General features: G+C 39.3%; 1 protein-coding gene across 3 annotated transcripts in view; it reads left to right on the top strand.

Moving 5' to 3' along the window:
• The window catches only part of SLC28A1 (solute carrier family 28 member 1), a 62062-nt gene that overhangs the window by 36830 nt on the left and 8391 nt on the right, over window positions 1-16841 (top strand). For all 3 annotated transcript variants that reach the window (XM_023496495.2, XM_031955689.1, XM_023496498.2), the window contains exons 9-12: window positions 4561-4641; window positions 9815-9895; window positions 13898-14023; window positions 16471-16601. In XM_023496495.2, coding sequence (XP_023352263.1) covers window positions 4561-4641; window positions 9815-9895; window positions 13898-14023; window positions 16471-16601 — 419 coding nt within the window. The remainder of the gene's footprint in view (window positions 1-4560; window positions 4642-9814; window positions 9896-13897; window positions 14024-16470; window positions 16602-16841) is intronic.

The following is a 16841-nucleotide window of genomic DNA, read 5'->3' as shown; positions in this document are numbered from 1 at the left end:
TTAACCTAGGGCCCATGGACAGATTTTAGGGATTCTCTGAATCCTGAAAAAAAAATTTTTATTATAATTTGATTATATGTAATTGATATATAAATTATATTATATGATAAATAATATAAGTAATAATTGATATAATTGTTTTTTTTATAATTCTATATAGTTTATTTGTGTAGTTAAAAACATTTTCTGAGAAAGCATCTTAAGGGAGCAAAAACACAAATGAGGCTGGGAATCTCTGCCATATGTAGGACCTACCATCTACTGGAGGCAAAATAAGATGCATACCATTAAATACATTCAAAGGAGTTATTTGAGACTGGAGAAATAACAACTGGGAAAAAGGGCTGGGAGTAGAGCTGGGGCTGAACCTTAGCATGTGCTGGGCTTTCCCAGATATAGAGGTGAGAAACAGAACCTTGTCTAGCTCAGGAGGCTCCTTTTAGGGCCTCTGGTTCTACACTCTTTTGGTTGCCCTTTTTATCAGTTGTATGGGCTTTTTCTTCTACCTCTACTTTTCTGTTTGGGCCATCCATGGGAAAATGGGACTATGAAAGATTAAGGAAAGATGCCTTCGACTCAGCACATCCTTGCTGAAAGGTGGGGATCAAGGCTTCCTTCTGATACCTTTAGCAGCAGCTTTTTAGAAGTAAGAATTTGTACTGTTCTGGATTCTGGAAAGTGGAAGATTTTACAAAATACTGAGTAGATTCTTGGCTGAATTCCCTCTAGGAAGGGAGGGAACCTAGAAGTGTCCCCTTGCAGGGTTATTTCAATTCTGCATTCAAAGTTTACTTCCTGTAGTTTAGATTATAGATCATAGTTGGATTTTCTTAGAGGGTGTGGTAGAGTGGGGCCTTCTAATATAACCAAGCCTCTCTAAACTTCCGGGAGAAAAAAAAGGGATTTTGATTTTTTTTTTTTTTTTTTTTTTTTTTTTGTCTTCTCTGCATCTTCCTTAGTCACAAAGAAAAAAAAAACTGGTTGGTTCTGAAATCATAAAATTTAAAACTCAAAGAGAGTATTTAGTTCTAGAGTTCTTAACTTTTTTTTTAATGTCATGAACCCTTGGCAGTATTGTAAAACCTGTAGACCTTTTTCCCAGAATAATGTTTTAAATACATAAAGGTTTACAAAAGAAGCCAATTATGTTGAAATACAATGATCAAAATATTTAAAAAAAAAAAAAGTGTGAGAACTTCAAGCTAAGAACCTCTGATCTAATTCACCTCTCTAATTTTGCAGATGAATTCAATGAGTCTGAGATCAAAGAGCAGAGTGAGGACCATATGGATCATAGATTTGGATCTGGAAGTTCAGACAGTTAGTCAATAAGCATTTATTAAGCACCTCCTGTATACTAGGCACTATGCCAAGTGCTGTGAATACAAAAAAAAATTCAAAAAAGACAAAGGATAACTTGCTCTCAAAAATGGAAGAGACAACATGGGAATAATTATATACACACAAGATATGTACAAGATACATTAGACATAATCAATAGAGAGAAGGCAATAGCATTAAAAGGGATGAGGAAAAACTTCTCAAAGAAAATAGGATTTTAGCTGGGACTCAAAGGAAATCAGGAAAGTCTAGAGATATAAAGTAGGAGGGAAAGCATTCCCAGGTATCAGACAGTCAGTGAAAAAGTCCAGAGTTTGGAGATGGAATTTTATTTGAGAAACAATAAGGGGATCAGTGTTACTGGATCCCAGATTATGGAAGGAGGAGGTAGGTATAAATATTAAGTAGACCAAAATGGTCCACTCTCCTCATTTTACAGATGGAGAAAATGATTTTTTTTTGGGGGGGGGAGAATCTTCTCTGCATGTTCCCAAATCACAGGGAGAATAAAAAAGTGGTTGGTTTTAAAACTGTAAAATTTAAAGCCCAAAGAGATTATTAGTCGTGGAGTTTTTTTTTTTTGTTTGTTTGTTTTTTTTTGTTTTTAGTGTCAGGGATCCTTTTGGCAGTATAGTGAAATCTATGGATCCTTTCTCAGAATAATGTTTTAAGTGCATAAAAAGTACAATGGCTACCAAAGGAAGCCAATCACTTTCCATTCTTCCCATGATGCTTTCCCATGAAAAGTTGATTTGATTCATCTCTATGTGGAAAGATCTATTCTCTTCTTCCAGGTCATAACAGCTAGCTTTGAACTAGTTCCTAACCACTGATATGATAAGGGTCTGTGCCATCCCCTTTAGGGTCAGGGCAGCCAAGGATCTACAGATTTAAGAGAATTTTAGCACTAGAACAAATCCCACAGGTATCAGACTCGGAGACTACAAATTCTTAAGCATCAGCTGAACCAGATTAAAGGGAAATGTTGAAAAAAATACAAATACAAATACAATACAACACAGATTGTGCTAATTTGTGGCTTTCTAAGTCAATATGTGGTCCACAGAGATATTTTCTATTTGAGTTTGACAGCACTGTCTCTAATCCAACTCCCAAGTGATTTATCCAGAGTCCCACAGATGTAATTCCATTCAGGACTAGGCTCAGCCCTTGTACTCCTAAATCCACAACTCCTAGGGTTCTTCTAGCATTGCCTCCTTACTGTTTTGTTTATCTTCTTCCAATATTTATGTTCTTTGAGGTCTAGGGCGAAATAGTCTGCCAACCCTTTCTTCCTTTAATGCTGAGACCACCATTTTGCCAATGTCTGGACCTATCATCATCTTTGCCCTTTCCCTCTGTTTTAGCCCTGCTCTTAATAGTCTCTAGAGAAAGGTCTACATTCTTCAGACTGGCACTCAAGTCCCTTTACCATTTGTGCCACCCTGCCTATCTATCAGTACTATTCACCACATTCTAACATGAACCCTCAGTTTAGGTCAAATCCATCTATCTCTTCAACAATCCTTGGAAATGGAAAGTTAAATGGTAGAGACATTCAAGGACAACTAGGTGCTGCAGGGCTTAGCCTCAAGCACTATGTATGACCCTGAGCAAGTTAATAACCTCTCTCTGTCTCAGTTTCTTTGACTGTAAAATGAGGATAATAGCAACACCTTCAAGGGTTGTTGTGAAGACTCAAATGAGATAATATTTATAAAGTGGTTGGCCCAGTACCTGGCACACTGTAGATACTTAATAAATGCTAAAGGAAAGAAATGTCATAAGACTAATAGAAGAAGTGTCATAGAACTTAACAGAATTAATGTGTTAGAAGATATAGGATTCAGGCTGGGTCAAGAAGGATGGGTTGAATTAGGATGGGAAGAAGATAGAAAGGAAGGCATTCCCAGGTTGGGGAAATAGCATGAGCAAAGGCTGGGAATGGGAAGTGAGTTTAGATTAATGGAAAGTTAAGGAGAAAATTGAATAAATAAGGTGATGTGGAAGGTTTTGAAATATTTAAGTAGTTTCAACTCTTTGTACAAAGAGGGAAGTGAGAGGAGTGTTGATCTTTGAACTGGGGAGTTCAACTAAAGAGGTATTTAGGAAGATTAATCTGATAGACCTTCACAAAATCTTACTTCAGCACCTCAATGTGATGTGAAGGTGACCTTGGGTTTTAGACAGCTTTGCCAATAGAGTACAAGTTCTGGCATGTTTTCTCAAGCTGAAATAACTTTCCATATAGGTCTGGTGATGGACTATATGCCTGCTGTCTAAGGCTCAATCTTGTTAAGTTTGGAAAAGCTCATTGCTAAGTTGACTAAGGGTGATACTTTTTTTTTTTTCCATCAATTTTTATTTATATATTTATTTATTTATTATTAGTTTATTTAATATTATTAGTATAATATTTACTAAATTAGAGAAGGGCTGTAATTTGTGATAATAGAGTACTCACATTGATGAAATTATAGATTCTTGAAGTGTCAAGGTATGGAAGTAGATTGATAGTGATATATTGAATGGATTATTGGTCACATATTAGTTAGGAGACTAATTTAGGCATGGGGTGCCAAATGCCTGGACTTTGCTAGCATCTCTGGCAATGGAAAGGAGGGGACAGGAAGGATGATGTCATAGTACTTGGCTAATTGAATATAAGGAGTAAATGAGAAGGAAGAGTCAAAAATGGACATCCAAATGGAAATGATCTGTAGAGTGATATAGGACTGGGATATGAAGGAGAAAATTCAACAATGGAGAAGTCAATCTAGGAGTCATTTAATTAGTATATGGTTGAGGGTGTGGAAGGGGAAAGTTTTTGGAAATTAAGAAAGAAGAGACAGAAGCACCAAAGAAGAAGGATTGAGATAATTAGAATTCATAGCACTTGGTAACTGATTGTTATAGAAGAAGAAAGATAAAGATATCTTCAAAGTTTTCAATTCAGGGGACTAGGATCTTGGGAGTCAGTGATAAAAATGGAAAGAGTGATCATGTTATTCTGAAATATTTGTCTGTGTGTGTGTGTGTGTGTGTGTGTGTCTAAATTGTATCATCCTATATATTGCAAATAAGCCTCTTCCCTAAATATGTTAAAAGTGAGGTATCACTGAGATTTCAATCCTTGAACAGCTTCTATAGCTCAGGGCTCCATAGATATGCAGTGGACACTATATCCTTGGGTACTTACTCTCTTTTTTTTGCTTTTAGGTGTTACCCATCATCATCTTCTTCAGCTGTGTGATGTCTATTTTCTATTATATAGGTCTCATGCAGTGGCTGATCTTGAAGGTGAGTTCCTCCTAAATAGGGATTAGAGTCTGATTAGTTCTCAAGAGAATTCATGGAAATGAGGACAGTATTTTCTGGTATAGTGTTAGGCTTCCTAAAATATCCAAGGGAGAAAGAGGTTGGGACCTGTGGACGTCTAGGAATATGAATATAGGTGCAGAGGAGCATTTTTAATTTGGAGAACAGTTGCTCCAGGCACAAGTACTTGGATTTTGTATTTGTCAAATTACTAATGATCAGCACTGATTATCAGTTAGCTCCCAGCCTTTTGAACTTAGCACAGCATTATTCAAGTCCTTGCACATAGCCCATGGCCTAGTGACCCAAGCTCTGGGCTCCCGTGGACTATATCTGATCTTACCATTAAAATATTACTCTCCTTTTTGGCTCATTATGACACCCAGAGTATGTTCTGGGAAAACATCCGAATATAAATTGTGTCTAGATCTCTACAGGTAATGGTAAAATGAGTCCCCTAAGCCTTCTAGAAACATTTAAGATAATGAATAGCAGACAGCCTTTATGCCATCCCATGGAAAATGCAGATAATGCAAAGGACTTGTCTGAACTTATTAACAATGGAGAAAATACATAAACTAGTCATAGTGATTTAAACAACTCATTTTTCCCCCCACTTCTGTGGCTCCCACTTTTCATAGGGTCCTGAAGTCAAAGGATCATAGAGTTAGATCTGGAAAAATTGTGGAATCAAGGAAAATTTATTATTATTAACAGAATGCTGCACCTCAGAGAGTTGAGGTGACAGTCAATGTCTTATAGCTAGTAAGTATCTCAGGCAGGGATTATAACCCAGGTCTTCCTCTAAGTTTTATATTATAGTCACTATCCACATCACTTCTCTGACTCACATTGCCACCCTGTTGTTTGGATTTCCTTCATAAGAACAATATAATAAGGTCTGATAAAACAGAAAACTCCCCTCTCCCATCATCCTTATATCATCCAAATAGCTTATAGTAATAATAGAGTCAAAAGATCCAGACCTCTTGTTCCCCTAAATTGTAGCTTTAGTTCCAAGACTACAACAGAGCTACAACAAGAGTACAACAAAAGCTTGTTGCTCTTCACAGAGTTGGGGTTGTATGGGACGTGGAAGACCCCTACCCAAAATGACTACTCAGAGATCACTCAAATATAGAAAGCAGAAAAGATTGTTTATTAAATTCTCATGAGAATGAGCAATCCCACCACAAGATAAGGGAAAGTGCTCATGGTAGGAGGGCTGAAGAATTAGTAAAGATACACAGCTCTTATAGATTTTGTTACAAGAGATTCCATCACAAGAGAGCATTGAGAGGGAGGAAGCACATCTAATTGGTTATTGCTATCAAGAGAGATTGGAATGGAAGGTTTCCCTTTCCCTGAAATCACCTGATTTCTAGGAAACAGAAAATTAGGCCTTCAGGCTTTAGAGACAAGGAGACAGTATTTAAATTAATAGTCTAAATTCTGATAAATATCAAATACTGATAAATGTCATCAGCTCAGGTTAAGTAAATTTGTCTATAGCTGGCAAAGGCTCAAGTAAATATAGCCCTGCACATATTGTATTTATGCAGGTCACAGAGACACAGAAATAATGAAAATAAAATACAGAAAAAGAATTCACACATTCCTATAAGTTCTTCACCTTATCTCTATTCCACACAGGGTAGGATTGGATACATTCATTATCTTCTTCTCTAAGCAAAAATTGAGCTGCTCAAGAAATTTCCCCTTCTCTCAATAAAAAGCCAGATTCCAATTTTTCAGACTTAGAACTATCCATGAGGCAAACCCTGAGGTTGGCCACACCTTGGAAATCATCCCTTCTTTAGCAATTCTCAGGAACTTTCACTACCTGGCCATATAACTCCCCTTTTCATGGGTTTTAGGGTGTGATATACTTGGAAAGTCAGGTCAGGGGTATCTGGCAGGAGCACCTGGTATCCAGTAAGTCTCCTACGAAAACCACTGATGCCCTTTGGCTTCTAAAATGCTCTGGACTCAGTGGGGAGTTAAAACCTCTAATGGCTGTCCCAAGGTCAGTTTTGAGGCCTCTTCAATTAAAAGGGCTGTGGCAGCCACTGCTCTAAGGCAGGAGGGCTGTCCTAGGGAAACTGGGTCTCATTCTTTGAGAAATTCTGTAGAGGTCTGAGAAGAGAGAATTGGGTCCCCAATTTCACCATTAAATCTCGCCCCAGTAAGGGAGCAGGGTAGGAGGGAATAATAAATGAGCATTTAAATGACAAGTCACCAAGCTGGTGAAGCAGAGGAGAGGTCTCAAAACAGTCTTGAATTCCTTTGCAATCCCCACTCAATGCGGGGAGGGATAAGAGAGACCAGAGTGAAGGAGAAGCTCCTTCCATACCGGCCATTTTCGGGATAGCCAGGGTTCTGCTGTAGTTGTCGGGTTGGAGCTGAAGCGAGGGGGAGCTTGACCACGCCCCAAACTCTTGGCAGAGGGCAGGGCACTGGAGAGACCCCTGTAGGTAGTCCCTCCTCCAGTGCTCCTCCTGCTAGAACTCAGGACACGGACCTCTGTGGTTCCTGGAAATGGCAGCCAAGAGTAGGGACTTTTCTCCAAATCTTGATTTAATTCTGTGGCCTCTTTCCTTGGCTGCCATGTGATCCCTATCATTAAAGACTTTAACAGCTGTTTTTAAGGGAGAAATTTCCTGTTGTTAGTTGCTAGCCCCTCTCCAAATGTCTTGTATTTATATATACATTTTGTAACTATATATGTTATTTCTTCTGATAGAATGCAAATTCTTTAAAAGCCAGGACATTTCATTTTTATCTTTGTACCCCTAGCACCTAGGACAGTACCATTACATATTCAGTGTTTAATAAAAGCTTATTAATGATTGCTTTTGTAAAGTATTATAGAAATGTCAGTTTTGGTCTTTTCTAAAGTCTCCTGAAGGGATCCTAGACTCCTTTTTTAGTGTCCCTTCTCCCTGGTGGGATCTGTTCAAGATCAGACATCCCTCTGCATTAATAACTCCTCCTCCACCCTGCAGAGAGGAGATTTTCTTAGGAGAGAGAAAGGAGAACCTTTTTTTGGCCAGGAAAAAAGAGGATCACTATTATTGATCCTGGAATAGCTTTCTCAGCATGACTAGGTCTTAGCACACTCCTTGGATATCTTGCTAGGCCTGTCAAGGGAATAGTGGAAACACAAGCTGTGGAATCATCTTAGGGACACTGCCACTAATTCTAGTTTATATTTGGATAGAGCTTTAAAATTTGCAAAATGTTGTAAGCACATGATCTCATTTCATCCTCATGATAACCTTGCAAGATAATCACTATGAGTATTGTCAATCCCATGCTGCTGATGAGGAAACAGATGGAGAGGTTAAGTGACTTATCTGTTTTCAAATAACTAGTGGGAGATGTAGGGTTTGTACCCAAGTTCCTCCTGCATCCAAATCCAATATTCCATTATATGGCATGCTGCACCAAATGGACACTCAATGGGCATATTTAATTGAATCAAGTCCAACTTCTTCATTAGGTAGGTAAAGAAATTGAGGCTCATAGATATCAAATGATTTGCCCTAAGATCATGCAATGATTTAGAGGCAAAATCAGGACTAGAGCTCAGTTCTTTTGGCCACCTATCCTGGATTCTTTCCAGTGTATTTTACTGAGGAAAAACTCATAGTTTATAACATTTAGAGCTGGAAGGGATTTTAGAAAGTTTCCTGTCCAACTCATCCATCTTATGGTTGAGACAGAGTCAATGACTTGTTTGAGATTTCCAGTTAGTAAGTAGCAATATAGACACTCAAACAATGGGCTTTTCATCTACCACAAAGTCAAAGCTAGATCTCTACTAGTCAGGTATGCTGCAGGTAGGATTCTTGTTTAGATAGGAATTGTACAAGGTGAACTTTAGGGTATCTTCTGTGTCTGAGGTTCTGGGATTTTCAACCCAGATCCTTTGCCTTCAAATTCAGTGTTCTTTCCAGTATACCAATCTGTCCCTCTTTGAATTATCCCTGAATTGTTTCTGGGTAAAGTCATCCAGCTTATCTCAGAAACTCAGAAATTAGCAGATTAGGCTGCTAATCACTATTATAATGCCACATTGACCAAGAAGCTAGAGGGTCACAGATTATGGTTAATATAGAACATCAGAGATGGAGATGATGTAGTTCAACCTTCTAATTTCATAGATGAAGACATGGGACCTAGAAGGCAAAAGTGACTTATTTAAGGTCATTACAGATAGTAGTAATTCCACAGAAAGGGACCATGTTTGCCAAGAGTGGTGGTATACACACTTAAAATCTCTCCTAATGGGGTGGGTGATGCTGGTGGAGTTCTAGTGTCAGTAAGTGAAGCTGATCAGGTGTCCACATTAAGTCCAGTATTAACATGGTGAGTAAGTACTGGAAATCACCAAGTCCACTAAGGAGTAATGAACCAGCCCATATCAGAAATAGAACAAGTCAAAGCTCTTGTGGTAATAATGGTGGGACTGGGCATTTGAATAGCCTCTGCACTTCTGGTCTAGGTGATATAGAAAGACCCAAATTAAGAAGAAAGTGAGAAACAAATATACAGAGAGACACAGAGAGAATGACAGAGACTGAAAGAGGAAGAGACAGACAGACAGAAACAGAGTCGGAGACAGAGACAGAGAGACAGAAAAAGAAGAGAAAGAGAGATAGAGACAGAGAGACACACACAGAGAGACAGAGACAAAGACACAGAAAAAAGAGAAAAACACATAGAGAGAAAAGAGAGAAACAGAGAGAGACAGAGACAAAGAGAAAGAAAGAGGCAGAGAGAGAGACAGAGACAGAGACACAGAGAGAAGAGAGAAACACATAGAGAGAAAAGAAAGAAACAGAGAGAGACAGAGACCGAGAGACAGGCAGAGACAGAGAAAGACAGAAAGAGAAACAGATTCAGAGAGAGACACACAGAGAGACAGAGACAGAGACACAGAGATGGGAGATCTGGAGGGAGGGAGGAAGGAAGGAAGAAAGAAAAGAAGGAAAAGAGAAAGAAGGGAATGAAGAGACAAAGAGACATTTTTTTCTTGTTTTAAGAGAAAGAGTATTGTCAATGTTGTATTCTTGAATCTCTGATGAGAAAACAAGTTAGAGTAAGTTGTTTAATATGCCAAGATCTAATGTGCTACCTTGGTTCCTTCCAGATCTCCTGGTTGATGCAGGTCACCATGGGAACCACAGCCACAGAGACCCTAAGCGTGGCAGGAAATATTTTTGTGAGCCAAGTAGGTGCTATCTAATTTCTTTGTCTCTCCTGACAAGTAGCTCCTGATTCATTCTCAGAAACTCCCTAGCTTCTTGGTCTTCAAAGCTCTATATTCTAAGAATCCTTCAGACCTTCCTGGGAGCTTATGCTTCTTAGTGTTTGTCTACATCTTCCTAGTAGAGGAGGGCTTCTGGCCCCATCGACTGTACAACCTCACCATCTAATTGCTTCTTTTTCCTCCGGGTCCCCCTCAAGACTCATTCTTTTGTTAGCTTATAGATTCAAAATGTTACAAGTAGAAGGGACTGGAGAAACCATCTGTCCAATTTCTTCATGTTATGGATGGGGAAAAACACACACAATGAGACCCAAAGACATGGAGAACAGTCTTTTAAGTTTATTGAGTGGGCAGCTCTGCCTTTTCAGTCTCCAGACATCTTTAATACAATCCAGGGCTGTGGGTAGGCATGGCGTATATAGAACCAACCAGTAGCCTTTGATTGCATATGCTCATTATGAAGAGGGCCAGTCCACAAGAAAGGTTCAGGACATATGTACTCTTCTCTCTGGGAAATGCCCTATACAGGATATCGGTATTACCAGAATTGGTCTGAGGAGCTCAGCTCAGGTCCCCAAATTCTCCAGGGCTGTGTGTGCTCCAAAGCAATTGCTTGCTATAGATGAAAATCATAGTCATATTTTGTCTTGTGTAGTATATCTGAAATTTGAATTGTGGGCTTCTATATTCTTTCTTACAAAGTCTTAAGAGATCTCCTGTGGCCAGAGTGCTGAGGGTGACCTAAAGCAAAGCTTCTTAAACTGTGGGTCGTGATGCCATATGGAGTCACGTAACTGAATATGGGGGAGAATCATGAAAAATTTGGTAACAGTAAAAAATTTCTGACTATAATGACCAAAAATTAATTCAAAATCAAATGAGTTATGAATTCAGAGTGTTTCTGGCAGTGCTTGCCCAAATCACACAACTTCACTGCAGCCTTGATTCTGAATATATAACATGTGCACTCTATGTATGCATAAATGCTGCCAGGAACCCCTTGGCTTAGATTTGAAACAAGGTCTCATAAAAATTTCTTGGGTGAAAAGGGGTCACGAGTGGAAAAAGTTTAAGAGGCTGTGAATTAAAAGACTGGACTGATTTGACATTTAGACTTAATTTTTTGAAGTAGGAAGTTCTGAGACTCTAACCTGGAGTCTATGAATTTGTTACTTTTCTGATGTATTTTGATACTGTTTTTCATTGATAATCAGTTTTCTTTGTAATCCCATGCATTTTATTTAATACATTTAAAAAATTCATTATGAAGTGTCCATAGGTTTCACCAGACTACTACAGGGATCTGTGACACATGAAAAAGGTTAAGAACTCCTACTTTAGAGTCTTTTAGGTATCTTAGAGCCATCAGTATTTTTTGAACTGAATCTTGCTCTAGATTCTGCCATAATTACATGCTAGCTAGAGCCTACTCTGCCTCATCTTCAGTGAAGGGATTCAAGTATGGGAACCTCTAGTAAAATCTCCATTTGTTATTTGGAATTTGTTTTTTTTCAGTCCATTGGGCTATGCCTGACTTAGGAAAGCATGGGCTTCTAAATGTCATATAACCTCCACCACCAGAGCTACTAGAGACAGAAGCAACTGAGAAAATGCTGGCAGCAAAGCCAGACATCACCCAAGTGACTGCCAGAGAAAACCTAGTTACCTCAGTAATAAATAGTCACAAAATACTTGGCATTCCCAAGTACTCTATCATCCCATTCCATAAAAATGGGTCTGTTGAAATAGAATGCCATTTGTACCCTGTAGTATTTGGCAGAAAACAAGTTGGATGAGGTGTGATTTCCTGATGATAAGATGAGATTCTCCTGTGCCCTTATCCTGACTCCCTTAGGTGGACATTCTGAGCCTACAGAAATAAGAAATTCAGTTCTTTTCTTCTCAGAAGCTCCCAGTATTGCCTTCCCCATCTATCTTCAGAAAAAAACAGAAGGTAGAGGAGAGGAAGGGGAGAACGGGAAGGGATTGTGCCATTCTACAAAAGCTCAGAGAGAGTTGCTGGAAAGAGACCTCAGACTCTGCATCCCCAATAATCCTCAGTCAGGTTACCTCAGTAATAAATAATCGTAAAGAGCTTGGCACACCAAATACCCTCTCATCCCTTCCACAAAAATGGCTTTGCAGAAATATAATGCTCTTTATAGCTTGCAGAATTTGTCAAGGGATATGTCTGCTCTTTCCCCTCCCTCCCCTCTCACCCGGCAGCCCTCTAGAGCTCAAAGCTCATCCCTTGCAGGCAGCCAAAAGGAAAGAGAGTAAGTTTCTCCATTGGTGCCCTTTGCAGGCACTCTCAGTTCTGAGTTTGGTTGGCTTAATGGTCAACCAAAAAGTCTTTTCTTTTCTTTGCTACAGAAAACAGTAGGAGAATAAATACTTTCATATGACCTAAAGTGTCAAGCTAAACCCCTTCATCCCACATCACCTCAAGCTTCCAGAAACAGGCTCACCAGATATCCCTTTGGGGCTCCTGTGAAGGCTCCCAGGACTGATCTCTCATTAGCCAGTCTCTTATTACAGACAAATTAGGTGAGGGTTAATTTCTTTAGGAAAAGATAAGCCAATTAAGTCACTATCCTATGTCTGAAAGAAAGTTTTTTGAAGATTAACTGAGCCTCAGGAAGTCTCCTTCAGACATGGGAGCTAGGGGCAAGCTGGCTATGTCCCATAAATCATAAAAGCTCTTTTATGTGGAATCTGATCTTATAGTTCTCATCTTGCTTGCTCTGCACTGATATATTATGTGAGACTACTAGCAGCTATCCTGACTGAGCTAAACACCCAGGAGGACCCTGTGAAACACCACAGTGACCAAAGAAGGAAAGTTTTTTTTCCCCCAAGGGGCCTCTCACTTTCTCTACTCACTCATTACTGTTCTATTGAAATGCACAATCTACCACAGTCACTGTACTTCCAATCCTACTCTGATGTTCTTGCATACAAGCGGGCTTCACACCCACTTCTCTTCACCACAGAAGAGAACTCTTCTTGAACAGTCTCTTGGTAATGTGCCTCATGGAAGGACAGTCACTTCCTCTGCCCTTCTTCCAGGATTGCTCACTCCATCACAAGAGTCATGGAGATGATTGTTCATCATAAACAGTAATCCATACTTTTTTTTTTTTTAAATAGCTTTTTATTTACAAACCATATGCGTGGGTAATTTTTCACCATTGACCCTTGCAAAACCTTCTGCTCCAACTTTTCCCCTCCTTTCCCCACCTTCTCCCCTAGATGGCAGGTAGTCCAATACATGTTAAATTATATGTTAAATACAATATATGTATACCTATTTATACAGTTATTTTGCTGCACAAGAAAAATTGGTAATCCATACTTTTGTCTTTTTTTTCTCCTTCTAAGCTCTCTAGCATCTCAATCTCCTGATACTCTGTATTGTGGTAAGCTCTACAACTCACCAGCTAAATATCTCAATACTTTTATGGGCAAGAGTTCTGAACCTGGGCTCAAGCAAGGCCCCAAGAACTGATTGGTAGAGACATTTCAGGAGAATCTGGAAAGTTGAATAGAAATATAACTCTTTCTCTATCTATCTATTTTTTGTTCTCACTAATCTGTAACTGAAGCTTAATATTTCCTTCCATTATTTAAAAACATTATTTTAAGAAGGTATCCATAGACTTTAAAGGGGTCCATGACATACAAAATAAAAAATAAAAAAAGATTCTCCTGCTTTCTGGCTCCATGGATCTGGGAGCAAAGCACTAAATTCTGTTCTCTTTAATCACACGTGAATTTTCCCTTCTTCCCCAGGAAGACTTTTTCCCTCAAGCCTTGCTAAATGTACCTAATACCCACTTAGGCAGGTCCCATTTTCCTCTTCAGGATGAGGATGCCCTACTTTGCCACAAGATTCCTAGCTGGTGCCCTTCAATGTAGTCTAATCCAATTACTGGAGGCTAAATGTCTTTACCTCGTTTGTAGACAGAAGCTCCTCTGCTGATCCGGCCATACCTTGCAGATATGACACTCTCTGAAATTCACGTCGTTATGACAGGAGGCTACGCTACCATTGCAGGCAGCTTGTTAGGAGCCTACATTTCCTTTGGGGTAAGCTCAGCTCACTCAACCCTGGCTATGTCTTTCCAATAAAGTCCTCCTTTGATACCTCATCACAGGGAAAAGGTGACCCTGGATTCTCAGAAACTCTATCAGTAGAGTACAAACTATAGCAGGTCCTAGCAAGCTGGACCTTCTCATGGGGTCCTTCTATGACTCTGCACAATTTGCATGTGACATACAAAACTTGATGTCTCGAGTCCTCTGACTAGTTGTCATGATTGAATTTCGATTTCTAGTCAGCAGCTTTGCTGGAACAGTCTCAACTCTTTTAAATCTATTTTTATATAGGCAAAATCTCCCCGTAATTTTAATATTATTCTTAGTCTCTGTCTTAATATATTTTTCCAACCACCACGTAGTTTCCAGTACTTTTATTTTATTCATTTTCATCCAAACCCATATTAACTTGGTAAAGTCAATTCTTTTTTCCCTAAAAGTTTAACAATCCACTAAGGCTCAAGAATAATAGCTAAGTTTACCATCTGTGTAAGGAACTATTGTTTACCAGTATAAATGGAAGCCAGCTCTAGGATGTCATAACCTGAGCTCATGTAAGTACTGATGCTGTTTGAGTGATCTAGATTCCTGGTGGTTAGTGGCTATAAGAGAGTTATTAAGAATCCCCTTTAAATCGGCCTCAGGTTTTAGGAGTGAAAGAATTCACTCATTCCGGAAATACTAGTTGCAAAATGAAACTTTCTTGTTAGATAGAAATCAATTTACCAAGAGACTGACTTCTATAGTGGCAGATCTATGGAAAATGGAGTTTTGCACTGAGAATGCAGTTCTCAGTGGACAGAAGGTCCTGGAAGTAAAGAGAGCTGCCAAGGTCCATTTGCAAAGACTTTAGTTGATGGAAGCTTATTATATTGGGTATCTTAGTGGGGGTTGGGAAGCCCAGGCAGATTAGAATCAGTGGGGGCTGGGAGGCCTAAGCAAATCAGATGGGGGCTGGGACAAGCCCGGATCTCTTATTGGAATTCAAAGGGATGATTTTTGACCAAGATTTGTAATTGAATCAAAGGCTCTGGCATCCTGGAAAGTCCTGCAACTTGTCTGGGAAGGATATGCCTCAATAAGGAGGGGCTGGAAATCTGAAAGGAATCACAGATCATTAGGAAATACAGTTTCTTAAAGGGACCACAACCTGCTTCAGTAGGATGGGCCAGTGAAGACTTAAAAATCAGACTGATCTTCATGAGAGGTAGGTGTAAGCAGGCAATACCTAGGTTCTTACAGTAGATCCCAGTCCACAGATCCAAAGAAAGAGTACATTCAAAGGATGGAAAACAGCCAGTACAAAGATCTAATAAAGATGGTATATGAAGTGTAAGATGTGAGCAGCAGCGAGAAATTTGGCTAGATCACAGAGTACATGAAGGAGAGTAATGTAGCTGGTGTTTAGTGGATAGAGCCTGGAGTCAGGAAGAGCTGATTTCAAATCCAGCTTCAGACATTTATTAGCTGTGTTCTCCTGGGCTAGTCGGTTAAACACTCTTTGATTCGGTTTCTTCAGCTGTTAAATAGGAATGACAATAGACCCTATCTGGAAGAGTTGTTATGAGGATTAAATGAGAAAAGATTTGTAAAAAGTGCTTACCTCAGTGCTTGGCACATGATAAGTACTATATAAATGTGAAATTTCTTCCCTGATGCCCAAGCAGTCTGGAAAGATAGAGTAAATCCAGTTTGTGAAGGTCTTTAAGAGTTAAAGAGAGTAGTTCTTATTTTATTCTAGAGCCAGTAGGGTGCCACTGGTGTTAATTGAGTTGGAGAATCACATGGTCCTTTCTGCCTGAAAGGAAAATTACTTTGGCAGCAATATGTAGAATGGATTGGAGTGGGGAAAGACTCAAGGCAAAGAGACAGAAGAGACCCGACAACAGTTTCTCAGCTAGGAGCATAGGAGCATAGCATAGGAGCTCTGGGATTCAGGTTAACCCATTAGATCCTTGAAGAATTTGGATGGAAAGGTTGGAAGCCTAATGCTGAAAAATCAGTGCAGGACAAGAAATCAGATATGGGTCAGTGAAATAAGGCTGAGACTCATTTGCTTCAGCTGGGGTCCAAGGTGGGAGTTCGAAAACAGGAAAATAATAAGAACCCAGTTTTTAGAACTAGAACACAAGGTAAAGGAAGGACCCACATCAAGGCTAATAGAATTATGGTTATTGATCTGGAACTCATAATGTTCTCTCTAGCTAAGGATAAGATTGGTCCTACTCTGAAATTGGGTTGACATTTTGGTAGAGATTAAGTAATCCTACAGCCAACTTGAGCCAACTTGAGAAAATGTGGCATTTGGGTAAATATGCAATCTTCACAAACTCCTCTGTTCCGAGCTTGAAAACAAGAATCAGAATGCCTTTACTTGCTACTTTCATTCCCTTTGGGGTTTCCTGTCATTTCTAATCCCAAATCCTGGGGCCTTGCAGATTGATCCTGCCTCTTTGATTGCTGCCTCTGTGATGGCTGCTCCCTGTGCTCTGGCCCTGTCCAAACTAGTCTACCCAGAAGTAGAAGAATCCAAGTCTCGGAGTGAAGAGGGGGTGAAACTGTCCTATGGGTGAGTCCAATGAGAGGTTCTTTATGTCTCTTTTTGAGAGTGGAGGATCAGGTGCTGGATCAGGAAATGAGGGATCAATAAAGATAATGGTGTAATTGGTTACTTGTAGTCCTGAAGTCCCATATCTAATAGCTGTCTCTCATTAACTCTAACTCATTAACACATTCTCAACTGTAAACTGAAGTTTCTCTTTAAAAAAATCTTTCTCTATTTCTCTGATTTTCATTTTTTTCTATATAT

Source organism: Sarcophilus harrisii, chromosome 2 (genome assembly GCF_902635505.1).
Source record: "Sarcophilus harrisii chromosome 2, mSarHar1.11, whole genome shotgun sequence".
In the NCBI taxonomy this organism is placed as follows: domain Eukaryota; kingdom Metazoa; phylum Chordata; class Mammalia; order Dasyuromorphia; family Dasyuridae; genus Sarcophilus; species Sarcophilus harrisii.
Note: the sequence above shows the minus strand (reverse complement) of the source record. Positions and strands in the feature narration are given on the sequence as shown.